This window comes from Sarcophilus harrisii, chromosome 5, assembly GCF_902635505.1.
Source record: "Sarcophilus harrisii chromosome 5, mSarHar1.11, whole genome shotgun sequence".
Taxonomy (NCBI): domain Eukaryota; kingdom Metazoa; phylum Chordata; class Mammalia; order Dasyuromorphia; family Dasyuridae; genus Sarcophilus; species Sarcophilus harrisii.
The window spans coordinates 49,886,883-49,902,203 of NC_045430.1; the positions used below are offsets into that span (position 1 = coordinate 49,886,883).

The following is a 15,321-nucleotide window of genomic DNA, read 5'->3' on the forward strand; positions in this document are numbered from 1 at the left end:
TTGTTCAAGAATATTCCATTTATGTGGGAACTACCTTTGACTTTCAGTACTAGAAACTGAAAAAGAAACAAATTCCTTACTTCAGCCAACACTTTTCTTACTCTGGGCCAAGAGAGGAAGGAGAAATGCTGGTTAAACCAGTATGCTCATCTGGCACAACAAAATTCAAGAGCAATTTTTATAGGTGAAATTTGCAAAAGATGCTTTTTGCTATGTATAGGTAAGTTCCCTTTAACCCAAATTCATTTTTTTCTATCTTTTTTAGATAGATATTTTGCATGTTTTGGAATAAATGTTACTTTTATGAACTATAAGCAGAAATTTTAACTTACAAGTTGAGATGTATTTATGCATACTCTTATTTTGACTACAATAGGAAATGTATGACCTTTCTTCTAGAAGATATTCTGTTCTTTAGGTAAAATTAAAGACCAAGAGCTTTGTCTTTAAAAATATTAATTATTGTTTATATATCTATTTCCAAATTCACATTAATTTTGAGACTATTTAGTCATGTTCTGATTACAGTTTCATTTTTTATATATTCAAAGTTTGAGCTGCTTTTTCATGTGTTATTTTCCATGTGAAAAAGAATTGGTTCTAAGACTTAATCAGGTCTTTGTCAGTATATAACAGATTCTTCTCATATCGCATATCGATTTTCTTAAAGAATGAATTTTTGTCAGTCTAAAAACTTGCATTAGGGAGGCAGCAAATAGGGACAATACAGGACAGTAAATCAAAGTTTTGGTCAGTGAGCAGATATAAAATGACAAATGTTCTGAATATGTTTTTTGAAAAGCCAAAAACTTGATGATTTATAGTTCCTGAGGCTAGAGCTTATTTATAAAATGAAGAATAAGGCAGGCCTGTTAACTGTCCTGTAACTGCTATAAATTTCATTTTTTAGAATTTTCATTTTTAAGTCTATTGTGGCTTTGACACTTTGCTATAAAATAAATATGCTCCTTATCCAATGCAGAAACAAAAAGAAAAAAAAAAAAATCTTATCTAGTTGCCAAAATAGATATAGCAGGTGTTAAGTGGGAATAAGGAGGAGGTATAAGAACAGAGAAAATGTTATAAAATGTTATGTTAACTTTAAAAAAAAAAAAAAAAAAACTTAAAAAAATTTTCCCCATGTAGGGTCAGACTGCCTTTGATGTAGCAGATGAAGACATTCTAGGATATTTAGAGGAACTGCAAAAGAAACAAAATCTGGTATGTTTAACAGTTATATAAAACACATAGATAATTGCTTGGTTTTTAACTTTAAATGTTAACAGTTTTTCTTTCCATTAGTGTTTGTGTGTCTCTTTTAGTCAAATTAATTTTGGCCTCTGTCAGGAAAAGGTTGTTGAGGGATTTTTGTTTTTCCTGGGCAAATTTAGCGTTTTGATTATTGCTTAATATGGGTTAAAAGCATGTTCTTACAATCTCTTGACTTTAAAAAAGAATTCAAAAAAGCTTATACTGTCTTATTACTCTTTAACCAGAATACCCATTGCTAACTTTTTCATGCTTATCTAAGTAGGGAACCAGAGCTTTAAATGGAATTAAAAGTACAGAATAACTAGGTAGTTCAGTTGAACTCTATGTCCTTGAAAATGAATTTGATAGCTGTCTATGTTGTCACTATGCCCTTTCCCTTAGCGCTTATGTTTAAGGTAAAATAAATACTTTTTAAGAAAATGACTGAGATTGATAGGTCATATACATAATGCATGCAACTATACATGTTATTGCTCCATATTATTTTAACAAGTTTTCCCAATAATGATTTTATGAAAGCTCCATAGTGAAAAGCGAGAAAAGAAGTCTCCATTAATTGAATCCACAGCCAATATGGATAACAACCAATCACAAAAATCATTTAAAAAGTAAGTAAAATATTTAAATGAGTTTCATTATTGTTGGGGGGAGGATTTATAAATTCATTTGATTTTCAGGAATGTAGGTAGCCTTTGCAAAATTTGAGTATTTTGTGATTAGGCATATGTTTTTCATCTACAGCAAAGAGACATTAATTATTGAGCCAGAGAAAAATGCAACCAGTATTGAATCTCTGGAGCATGAAAAGGCAGATGAGGAAGAAGAAGGCAAGAAAGATGAATCTAGTTGCTCTAGTGAAGAAGATGAGGAAGATGACTCAGAATCAGAAGCTGAAACAGGTAAAAAAAAAAAAATTCTGAATCAGGAGACTTGTAGACTTATGATGTATTCTAGAATGAGATCCTATTAGTATAGAAAGATTAACAGTTGTTCTTAGTCTTAATTCAGCAGTCATTTTCTGAATAAAGTGTTGTGTGTTACACTCTGACTACAAAGCCTGTGTAATGTTGCCTTAATTAGCAATGATTGACAATATTGTTAATATATTTTAACTAAACTACGTTGTAGTGCCATTCTAAAGAATAGATTTTGATGCCCTAACATTTTTCCTAATTGCCTCCAGTAACATTTTCATCCTTTCACAAAGCCAATTTATAATCCTAAAAGAGGATGGCTGTATTAAAATATCATTGGTTACAGTCATTTAACCTTTTGAAGAATTTTCATCTCTCTTATTTTAAATTTGTGCAGTTGTAAGCTTATTAAAACTTGTTAAGGACTATGCCTAGATGAAGGGGCAGGTCAATTCTCTGATTGCCTCCACAGCTGTGAATCATAACACTTGAAGGAATTGCAAAGCAGCCTTTGATGTAGATGTTCCTTATGGATTGAGAATTTAAATAAATTAGAGGAAAGAGGTCAGACAATGCGATGGCCTCTCAGTGGAGAGGTCAGAGAACAGCAACTGCCTCTCAGTCTCTTAGTGTCATCATCCTCCTCTCACATGAAGAGATCCATTCTAGGTCTGAGTTAGACCTCCAGCAGCCACTGGCAGGTGGCTCCCATATCACAACAAAAACTTAAATGTCCACTAAAACTTTTGAAACAATCAATATGTAATCTGCACATAAAACATCCCAATATAAAATAACATTGAACCAATTCAAATATGTTTTAAATGCTTATCAAGCATAATAGTGGCTTTTCCTTTTATTTCCTTCAGTTTATTGGTTATCTCTGTATATATGAATTTTTATTTTTATATATCTGCAGTCAGTGTGTATATTGTTTTTCTTGTCCAGTGTTCTTGACTTAGCATTGCTTCGTAAAGATCCATATTTTCTCATAATCTTCATATTATTTTAATTAGCATTTTAATATTCCATTACATTGATATTCATAGGACCTTTAAGGTGACCCTCATTCTAACAAAAATGAAGACATTAAACCCAAAGAGATATGTCTCATATTGCTCCATAGCAGGATTTATTCTGTCATTTATCAACTATTGTTCATTTGAATTGTTTTCAGTTCTTTGCAATTACAAACAATACTGTTACAAATATTTGTGGACCTAATTTTTTTTTGTTAAGTCAGAAAAACTGTTTTCACATATTTGCTCATAAGGTACAAATTGGACTATTTATAGTACCTGACAAATAGTAAGCGTTTAATGTTTTTTGACCAAATCTTAATTATGCACCAGTATTAGCTAATTTTTAAAATATTGCTTTATGCAGTTGAATAAATAAGTTTTCATTTTCTAAGCTTTTATTTGAGCACTTATTATATACAGAGTGTTCTAACTAAATTTTGGATGTGTACAATGCACATTTTGTTAAAATTATTGAGATATAAATTAAATTAGTTGCTTCTGCTTTTGTTTTTTGGGGAAAGAAATTATCATGTGGCATAGTTTTCATTTTATGTTTTGAAGTAGAGCATTAGAAATTTGTCAGATTTTCTTTTTTGTTAAACTTTACTATTAGGCCTTAATCAGTCAAGTTCTAAACTATCTTGCCAAGTTTTTGAAATTATATATAGTTCTGAAGTCCTACTGTTGTACTTCATCTATTTATCACTTGGAAAGCGGCATTTATTTATTTATTTGTTTGTTTGTTTGCCTGGTTTTGCTTTCTTTGAGAAATGACTTTGTAGAGAACCTTGAGATATGTTTTATGCAAATTCTTGCTTGGGTAATATACTACAGTCTACTTAATCTGCCTTTGTCTTTTAGCATACCTGCTCTTTTGATGTTTTGTTAATTGTGACATTCTGCATGTTAAACAGCATTTAGAGCATGAAAGAGACTAAGTATTAAAATCATTGTAAATTAAGCCTTCTTTTCCCTCCTCTCCTTTTAATTTCTGTGCCCCTCTCATTTTCCATCTCATGGAGGTCATATAAACATACGTAATGTAAATTCACTTAATGTACCTGAACCCCATATTCAGGTTAACAGTATCTTGGAACAAACTTTTACTTTATCAACCTTACGTGTCTTCAGTTTAAAGAATGAGTTTGCTCTACATATATAGATACAGTTTAAATTCTTGCATCTCTGAAAACATCACTATTTATTAACTCATATTCTGATTCCATCCCATCCATAAAATGGTCACGGTGAAGGGGCCAGCCATTCCCTCATTTTACAAGTCAATGCATATGTCGAGTCTGAATCCAAACTCAGTTGTATTGATAACTTTTCTTTTGCTTTTATATATCATTGTTTTGGTTCACTCTTGACTAGCCTGGTCCTGCGACCAATGTTTGGAAAGCAATCTAAGTGGACATATGATGTGGCACATCCTTAGTAGCTACTTCAAACTCTTACATTCTCAGCAACTTTAGATACTCAAGAATCCCCAAAAGAAAGTATTTGCCTTCAAAGCTCTTGGCAGTAGCCAAATTGTTCAATACTGGAAATAGAATTATATAAATGAAAATGACATTAGGTAAAGTAGATTGCCATCTGCTTTGGCATGGACCTAAAGAATGTGGGATCTTTCCATCTGCCTTGCAGCTAAAATGTGTGATATTCTTGACAGCAAGTACTTTTCTGTTCATATGCATAACCCATAGTTAGTTCAATGTTTTTATATATTAAGTGCTTAATAATTTTTTTTAATTCAACCATTTATTATTGGTTCATTTTCTGGCTATTTTCAGTTCCAGCAATGTTACTTTTCTTGCAGATGTCAGTTATACCCTGTATAACCGTTTCTATGGTATAGGACCTCTTGACTGTTTTTTCCTCTTTTTTTTTTCCCCCCCCCCCCCCCCAAACATTGTATATTTTAAAATAATACATTTTTAACATGAAACAAGGAAGGAGCAGCTTTTGGCTCCCTCCTATTTTTTTGCCTTTGCCTTAGTCTTGGAGCAAATTTTATCCCTTAGCCATTTTAACACTTGAAACTCACTTGGAGAGACCAGAGACCCTGTTAATTTTCTGGGACTTGATGCAGACCACAAAATGCCATGTACAAAGGAAGCTTTGAAGAACATCATCAGCATTAAGGAATCTTTCCATTTGCACCAGACACATTCCATGATTTGAAGCATGTTCCCATTTTATGCCTTATTTTGTAAAGTTCCTCAGGTTCTAAGTATAGAATCATAGGAATGATTTTATTGCTGTTTTTAAATATATATACTAAATATCTTGACAAGAAATCAATATCCGTGTGATTTCTTCTTCTTTTTTTTTTTTAATCTAACTTGTCTTTTCATTTGGCAAGATTAAAAATTGGACTTTTTTTTTTTTGTAAAAGCTGTTTAATTTATGAATTTTTTGTCTTTTTTAAGCTTTTATAGTAGTTAAGAATTTTTTTTTTTAAACTATGTTATCTTGAATAGTTTACCTGCTAGTTGGGGGGGGGGGGGGGGGACAATCTTATTAACCAAAAAAGAAAGTTCAAGACAAAGCTTTTCTTCTAAATGGTTTATGAAAGTCTTTTTAAAATTCCGAATTCATATTTTTTATTGGTAGCAGGTTGATATTCTTTATAAATAAAAATTGTAATTGTGTCCCTAATTGTATCAATATTAATAAATTAGATTCTTTAAAGTCCATATTAGCGTCATGTAAACTTTTAAGAGAGAATGAATTAGATTTTGCAGTTCATGGTAGGTAGTAATGAAATTTTAATTGATTTCCAAATTTGGTAGTAATTTCACATGTCCTTTTACCCCTTCTTATCCACTTTAGAAAACATTTATTTTTACTTACTATGGGAATTTAGTAAAAGAGGCAATGAATCATTAAAAATCTGATTCCATTACCAGAAAGAATACAAAAAACAAAGTACTGTGTCATATTGCTATGCTTTTTGAAGATAACATACATTACCACTAAAATGAAAGATTCCTTTGAAAACTAGTGGAGAATAGTAGGATATGGTAACACGTGTTTATCTGGAATATACAACTCTTTCCCATATCAATAAGGATTCTACTTTGTTTTCTTTGCATACCTGGACATGCCAGACTTTTTTTTTTTTGGACCCCTATTACATATTTTGATTTCAGTTGCAATAAAGATTGTCTGATCAGGTTTTCTTCCTCATCATTTGCAGAGAGAGATATAATTAGTTTTTATGGACTCATTTCATAGAGTCCTAGTAGGTTCAACAAAGTCTTCAAGGTGGTTTTAATGATTTTTAAAATTTTATGCTGTAAATAGAAAGTCAATGTGAAAGCTATGTGGTCATCATATTTATTTTTTCTACAGAACACGTAAGATTTTTATCAAATTTTATTTATAAATGGAGAAAAATCAACCTATATTCTTTTTTGTAAAAATTTTTTTCTTGAATCTTCCAATTTATTCTCATGAATTATTTCATTCTATTGAAATATTTAAAGTTCCCATCATTTTTAGTGTTTTTGTTTTTAGAAAAATAAATTTCAAAAGAAGACTTTAAAATCCTACCTTTCATGTCATATAAATTGAACAGAAATATTTTTCATCTTGTCTCTTAATATCCAAATTTTTGCTTTTGTGTCTTTAAGATAAAACAAAACCCATGGCATCTGTTGCTAACACCAATACCTCCAATGTGCCAGCAGCTCCTATAGCTGTCACAACACCTACTTTGTCTTCTGGCCAGGTGACACCTACGTCACCAATTAAAAAGGTAAGTAAGAAAATCAGTTCATTGAAACTTGCATTTTGCTCAGAGGAATGAAATGAATTATTCACAATTGCACATTGATCATTTTCTGGCTTATTTTAAGTTAAAAATATTTTATTCATAAAATATTTGTTTTGGAAACGATACTGTGCAATTTCATTATTTCAGTTATTTGTAACAGGACCAAGAAAAATTAATATTGGTAATAAAACAAATCGCATGTTTACATGTAAGATTTGGAAACTTTACTAACCCTATCCATATTTGCGTGATAGCTGACATTCATCCAAACTTTGGTATTTATAAAATGTTTTTATTTACTTTAGTTCATTTTATATCTTTCTCTTAACCATGTGAGATAAGTACTATATAGCTGTCATTATGCCCCTCTAAAAATGAGGAAGCTGCGCATAAAGAACTTGTTCATGGTCATAGAGTCTTTCCTTTCTTATCTTCCCCTCTTTCTGAACTTCTTGTTAAGATTACTACTCTCTTCGCAGTCATCAAGCTCAAGCTTATCCTCAACTCCTCACACTCATGCCCTATGTCCAACCTGTTGCCAAGACCTATTCATTCTATATGTATAACATTTCTTATATATGTGCTACTTTCATTTGACACTTACACTCCCTGCTGTAGCCCTAATCACCCTGATTTTAGAACATTATAATAACTGGATGGCTGTTCTCACTGCCATAAATCTTTTCCCTTTTCAGTCTATCCTCCAACTTGCTGTCAAATTGATGTTCCTAAAGTACAAAAATGACCCTGTTAACCTCTCATTCAGTGAATTCTAGTGACTTCCAGTTACTTCCAAGATCAGATATTAAGTCATCTATAGACTGTTCAAATGTCAAACACATTGTCTCCTGTCTTCTTAAATCTTTTTCTGCTCCATACCCTCAACAATCCAGTAATACTGGCCTTTACTCTGTCTTCATGTGAGATACTCCATTCTGTGACCCCCCCTTATCTGTTTGTTGTCCTGTATGATATGTATATAAGCTTTTAAGAATTTTCCACTGAAATGCATTTGGATAATAGGCCTTCTTCACCTTTCTACATGATTTTTCATTCTTTTGAGTGATTATGGGTCTCATTTTAGGAGGCCCCTCAGTGTTCTTAGAGTTGACACAATTGGCCTTTATTACATCACCTAGATTCTAGAAGAGCATCTGGAGAAGAACCTCATCAATTATAGGCAATCTTCAACTTGAACTGTATCCTGAAAAAAACTTTTTTTCAGTATATGCTGTCTTTGTTTTATACCTCGTTTCAAATCAGTGATCAAATAGAACAGAAAATCATTAAATTGAGTTATATTTAAAGGAATCTTGTATAATTTTGATTCAATGGGAGATAAATTTTTGAAGAAGAGCTTTTAAGATGATAATGTTTTATCAAAATCTTTTTTAACCAAAAAACAAGTATTTTATATTCTATCCATTTCTTAAATTGTGTAGTGTAAAATATGATCCACTATTGAATAACACTTGTGAGAGCCTTCTTGCTTAGTACTTTCTATTTTCCTCATCAGTAACATTGTTGAAATAATATCAGTTCTATTAAAAATTTTATTTAGGTGGTAAAGTAGCTATTTGGGTCAGAGTGATTGAAGTTCTTCCCTTAACTTTTTTAAGTTTAAGAGATTGTCCACGCTATTGATTTCTTTTCCTTTCTGAGGATTGGTTCCTTTGTATTCTCAAGATTATGATTTCCAGCACAGACTTCTTATGTTTCATTTTTCCAGTTCAGCTAATTTTTTTATCTTGTTTTTTTTCCAACATTCTACTTTCTTAAGCCAAACATACTATGAGTTTTAAGTTCAAATATGATGGTAAAAAAAGATTTAAAAAGTTTTGCAGCCTGTATTCTTGAATCATTTCAGCATAATTTCATTCACATCAGTTAAATTTAGGTATGAAAATGTTTTTATTTATATATATATATATATATATAGTGTGTCTGTTTTCCTTTTTTGCCTTCACCTCATTTTTCTGTTTGTTACTTCTAATAATTTTATTGCACAAAGATTATTTCATAATTGGATAGACTTCTAATTTGTACATAATCTTTGAAACACCACTTTGGAACTTTGTAATGATGGCAAACATTAAAATTCTGATTTAGTATAATAATAACTAAATAATCTTTTGGCATTAGTGATGGAAATAGCAAACCATTAGACATTTTGTCAGTTGTCACCAATAATTGATCGTTAAATGATTTTCTTGAATGTCAACTTTCAATTGAGTCACTGTCTCTATCTGGCTACTGAATTTAAGCAAGGACCACAGGCTTAAGTCTTGTTTACTTCACAGTTCATGTTCTTTCAGCACCGTCTTAGGAAATTAAAACATGTCACATATGCCTTCTTCCTCAAAAGATTTTTGGTGGCAGTAATACCTGCTATAATGAACAGGGGAGCCACATCAGTAGCATACAACAAAACAGATCTTACATCCTTAGTTGAATCAATTATTCCTTTTTCAATCATATTCTTAAAGTATCCAAGTATCCTAACATAATCAGTCTTTGAAGAGCTTTGTACAATTTTCTCAACAGTCAATGACTTTCCATCTATATTCATAAAAGTGGTCTTCATTATTTTCTTCAGGTTTGTTGTTATTTGTTTGTTTGTTTGCTTTTTAAATCTTTATTTGCCAAAATCAATGATTCTAGGACCAGAATGCATCAAAGCAATGCAAAGCCACCTTGGAGAACCATGCCTTCTTCGGGAGTGGCATTTAGTACTTCTGCAATTCGATCTTACTTTCCATTTATTTGTTCCACCAACTTTTGTTGCATTTACTCCCATTAGAAAGTTTGCCATTCTTCCTTTTGTTTAGCATTGTATTGAAACCAGCAAAGCATCAGTGGCTATGTTGATTTAATTTAAAGAGTGTTAACATCAAGTTCTTCAACCTCTGTTATATTGGCATATTAGTTGCAATTTTCAGAGTGGCTGGTTTAGTATTTTGGTCCTTTCCGCACTGAGTGTAGGAAGATGAACAACATCAAGTTCTTCAACCTCTGTTATATTGGCATATTAGTTGCAATTTTCAGAGTGGCTGGTTTAGTATTTTGGTCCTTTCCGCACTGAGTGTAGGAAGATGAACAATATCTGATGTGTATTAAAACTATCTCTGGTACCTCCTTGATTTGCCTCTCTGGAGATCTACTAAATCATATTTCCATCTTCATTCTATTATATTTTAATTTCTTTACTATAGTACCATGTAGAACATACATGTCCACCTAGCTATTCTTCCCTTTCCATTTCTGTTTCTAAAATGTCTATTGTCCTCTAATATCTACAGAATATTTTTGTGCATGAATCATTTGTTTAATATCTCACACATACAAAAATAATTTTATTATTTCAAACATAGTTTCTGTTCTTTGTTCAGGAAAAACCTCAGTTAATTAGAATTTTCCAGTACTGTGTTCTGGTTAATTATATGTATAGATAACATTAAATGCAAAATTAAATAATGCTTATCAGCTTATTTCTTTGTAAGTGGTCCACTTGAGGCAATTATTTAGTTTTTCTTCGTTACTTGGATTGTAATTTAAAAACTCAACTCAGAGTTTTATAAAGTAATTGTTTTATAAGCAAGAGGTATTTAAAACTCAGTACAAATTTCAGCAAAATATTATATTCTCACTTCTTAACAAGTTCAACAAAACTAATGTATTCAAAGAACTAATCATTTTCAAAGAAGAGAGTATATATAATAATGATGTCACTGTTAATTTTTTTTCTTTTTTTCAAAATTGCCTTTAAAAACTGCAATACCATTTTGAATGAGTAAATATTCATTCATTGAGAAGAGAATAATTTAAATTAGAGAAGCATATTGGGCAGTACTACAGTTACATAACAAAGTATACCTATATAATAGCATCATTATTTTTTTGCTTCATAAACAACTCCTGTGAGCAATTCAGTTAGTCTTGGGCAATCTGAATTTTCTTTTTCCACAGGAAATTAATACCAAACTATTCATTTTAATTTGATGCTCTGTTCCTAATTTGAAGATATATTATTATCTTTTAACACCTGCAAACTTTTAGTAAACATGATACTTGTGAAGAATATTGTTCAAGGAGTTGTAAGAAGGAAATACAGAGTTAAAAGTAAGATTTGCTTCCTGTTCTGGAGCTCACAGTCAAATGTAATTGAATGATTTTCTCAATTAATTATGAAGATCAAATTTCTTGTAGTAATCATAAATTAAAAATCATTCCTGAGATGAATTATTTAAAAATATTTTTAAAATGTTAATAAAAGATAATAAAAATGTTAAATTTGAAGAATAAACCAGATTTATCATCTCTTAAAATAATCTAACTTCTATTATCCTGAGGATTCATGTAATTAATTTATATTCAATTTGGATCAGAAGAATTTTTTCCCCCCATTTTTTTAATCTGTAGAGCAAAATATTTAAAGCAAGCTATATATATGATTTGTTAAAAACCAAAATTCAGGTTTCACCAAAAGGTTTGTTGACTTCAAAATGGTTGGTATTCTTTTAATTTATGTTTTCAGATTGGGCTACCTTTATGCACTAGGTATTCTGGCTTGCTATTTTAACAAATGTTGTTTATTTTAAACTGTCTTGGGAATACAGCTTATTTCTCTAACAGCTTCTTTCATCATGCTGTCTTCTGTGCTAAGATTAAAGCTTATTCTCAATTATTTTTAAAGACTAAGGTCAATATTTCTAGTTTGATCTTAAATGAGCAAATGAATATTGTGTCCTTTCTTAACTTTTTTTGTGTTCTTTCGATCTTCATTTCTTTACATGTCATATTTTAATTGGCTTTAGTATGATTTCATTCCTCCTATCATTCCTGTGGCGGAATCAATAAATCCTGCGTCATGGAGGCAGGGGTTACGCAAAACTGGCATTGTTCTTGTGCCCAGTAAGGGTGAAAAACTTCTGGTGAGGATTTTGTATGTACAAGAATTTGTTTTAGGTTATAATATAACAAACTTAATCCATATGCCAGGACTACATTTGCATGGTTTTAAATTTTTACTGTGTGGTCAGTTCTGCTTTGTTTAGATTTGCATCTTGGTGTCTCTGTGTGATTAAAATGTGTGGAGTGCATTTTTGTAAGTCTAACTTCTAAAATTCTATTCCATTTTTCCAGCTATGGATGTCCTCATTATTGATGAAGTCATTAACATAGGAAAACAGCATTTTCTTATATATGATCATATTTTTTATGTCCTGTTTGCCTACAAATGTTATTTTGATCTAAGTTCTAGTATGATGTACTTCTCTCTCCCTCCTCTTTCCCCCCACTTTTTACATACAAAAACAGTTTCCAACTTCTACAAAAGTTTCTCCAAAAGAAGAAGAGAGGAAAGATGAATCCCCAGCTTCTTGGCGGCTTGGTCTTAGGAAGACAGGCAGCTACGGTGCCCTTGCTGAAATTACAGCCTCTAAAGAAGCCCAGAAAGAGAAGGACATGACAGGGGTTATGCGCTCAGCATCCAGCCCCAGGCTTTCTTCTTCATTGGATAATAAAGAAAAGGTAAATTTTCACACTTGTACCTAATTGTTTTCCCCATAATGCTGTACCTAATAATAATTCCCTCTAGTACTTCAGTGTTACAAAGTACTTTGATATACATCATCTTATTTGATTCTCTCTTAATAATCGGCTAAAATTCTTATAGTATCATGAACCTAGAGCTGGAAAGGGTTTCAGAAGTTGCCTTTTCCAACTCCTTCATTCTTTTCTTCTCTTTTTTTTTAATAGTTTTTTTATTGACACAACATATGCATGGGTAATTTTTCAACACTGACCCTTGCAACTTCTCTTTTCCCTTCCTTCCCTCTACCCCCTCCCCTAGATGACAGGCAGTCTCATACATGTTAAACATGTTAAAGTATATCTTAAATATAATATATGTGTACATATTTATACAGTTCTCTTGTTGCACAAGAAAATTGGATTTATAAAGGTTAAAAAAAAATACAAGCAGTTCACACTCGTTTCCCAATATTCTTTCGCTGTGTGTAGCTGGTTCTGTTCATCACTAACTTGGAACTGAATTGGTTCCTCTCATTGCCGAAGAGAACCACTTCCATCAGAATTGATCCTCATATAGTATTGTTGTTGAAGTGTATAATCATTTCCTGGTTCTGCTCATCTCACTTAGCATCAGTTCATGTAAGTCTTTCCAAGCCTCTCTGTATTCATCTTGCTGGTCATTTCTTATAGAACAATAATATTCCATAACATTCATATACCATAATTTACTTAACCATCTCCAATTGATGGGCATCAATTCAATTTCCAGAGTCTAGTCACTATGAAAAGGTCTGCCACAAACATTTTGGCACATACAGGATATCTTTAATATCTCTTTGGGATATAAGCCCAGTAGTAACACTGCTAGATCAAAGAGTATGCACATTTTAATAACTTTTTGAGCATAGTTCACAATTATGGATCTGTTCATAACTCCACTAAAAATGCATCAGTGTCCCAGTTTTCCCACATTCCCTCCAACATTCACTATTATCTTTTCCTGTCATCTTATCCAATCTTATAGGTATGTAGTGGTATCTCAGAGTGGTCTTAATTTGCATTTCTCTGATCAGTAACAATTTGGAACACCTTTTCATATGAATAGAAATAGTTTCAATTTCATCATCTGAAAATTGTCTATTCGTATCCTTTGACCATTTATCAACTGGAGAATGACTTGATTTCTTAATAAATTAGTCAATTTTCTATATACTTTGGAAATGAGGTCTTTATCAGAACCTTTAACTGTAAAAATGTTTTCCCAGTTTATTGATTCCCTTCTAATCTTGTCTGTAATTAGTTTTGTTTGCACAAAAGCTTTTTAACTTGATATAATCAAAATTTTCTATTTTTTGATCAATAATGATCTCTAGTTCTTCTTTGATCACAAATTCCTTCCTCTTCCACAAATCTGAGAGGTCTTTTATGTTCTTCTAATTTATTTTTAATCTCATTCTTAATGCCTAAATCATGAGCCTATTTTGATCTTGTCTTGGTATATGGTGTTAAGTGTGGGTCAATGCCTAGTTTGTGCCATACCAATTTCCAATTTTCCCAGCAGTTTTTGTCAGTGAATTCTTAGCCTAAAAGCCAGGGTCTTTGGGTTTGTCAAACACTAGATTGCTATGGTTATTGACTACTTTGTCCTGTGAACCTAACCTAGTCCACTGATCAACTAGTCTATTTTTTGGCCAATACCAAATGGTTTTGGTGACTGTTGCTTTATAATATAGTTTTAGATCAGGTACAGCTAGGCCACCTTCATTTGATTTTTTTTTTCATTAGTTCCCTTGAAATTCTTGACCTTTTCTTCTTCCAGATGAATTTTGTTGTTATTTTTTCTAGGTCATTGGGTCCTTGGGAGTCTGATTGGTATAACACTAAATAAATAGATTAGTTTAGGTAGTATTGTCATCTTTATTTTATTTGTTCAACCTATCCAAGGACACTTAACATTTTTCCAATTGTTTAGATCTGACTTTATTTGTGTGGAAAGTGTTTTTTACTTTTCCTCATATAGTTCCTGACTTTCCTTTGGCAGATAGATTCCCAAATATTTTATACTATCGACAGTTATTTTAAATGGAATTTCTCTATCTTTTGCTGTTGCATTTTGTTAGTGATATATAAAAATGCTGATGATTTATGTGGATTTATTTTGTATCCTGTAACTTTGCTAAAGTTGTGGATTATTTCTAATAGCTTTTTAGTAGAATTCCCTTCATTTTCACAGATGAGAAAATTGAGGTCCAGGGGAGTTTAGTAACTTGAGCTCAGATTCTATGATTCCAGAGCCAGGCTATAGCCTACCTTATAGTATATATGTATATTCATTATTTTCTTTTTAAATCACTTCTGAATTTTGATATTTTGGAAATTATGATGTTCAGTGATTTCACAGTCACATAGAAGAAAGAGCACTGGTGGTCTTGAAAAGGATAAACTTTTGTATCACAGAGGCACTTGGGATCTTTAAATGAGTTGCATGCTCAGTTCAATTTCCTCCTATAGTTCGAGTCTATATATGATGCCTGGCCAAGATACATGTTCTGAGGGAATAATTCAGTGGCTGCTCTTCCAAATTGTAGCTTATAAGCCAATTTAGTTTTGTTTGTCAAGAGTTTATTATTTAAAGAAATCACAATACTATATTGACCAAAAACTATAAAGATTACATTGTAGAACAGTTTGCCCTTCAGACAGACTAAAGAAAGGCTCACTATTTAATTATTTTAATAATATAGCTTCCTGAGCTAATTTAAAATTAGTTATATAGTGATTTAGTAGTAGCAAAAATTGA

The 15,321-nt window shown here is 31.6% G+C and overlaps 1 protein-coding gene across 7 annotated transcripts in view; it reads left to right on the forward strand.

Moving 5' to 3' along the window:
- PPP1R12A (protein phosphatase 1 regulatory subunit 12A) overlaps nucleotides 1–15,321 on the forward strand; it is a 158,277-nt gene that overhangs the window by 94,319 nt on the left and 48,637 nt on the right. For all 7 annotated transcript variants that reach the window (XR_004229620.1, XM_031938713.1, XM_031938712.1 and 4 more), the window contains exons 6-10: nucleotides 1,147–1,221; nucleotides 1,792–1,880; nucleotides 2,014–2,171; nucleotides 6,847–6,971; nucleotides 12,306–12,518. Coding sequence is in view for 6 of the 7 variants with exons in the window: in XM_031938713.1 (XP_031794573.1) it covers nucleotides 1,147–1,221; nucleotides 1,792–1,880; nucleotides 2,014–2,171; nucleotides 6,847–6,971; nucleotides 12,306–12,518 (660 nt within the window). In the remaining variant the exon portion in view is untranslated. The remainder of the gene's footprint in view (nucleotides 1–1,146; nucleotides 1,222–1,791; nucleotides 1,881–2,013; nucleotides 2,172–6,846; nucleotides 6,972–12,305; nucleotides 12,519–15,321) is intronic.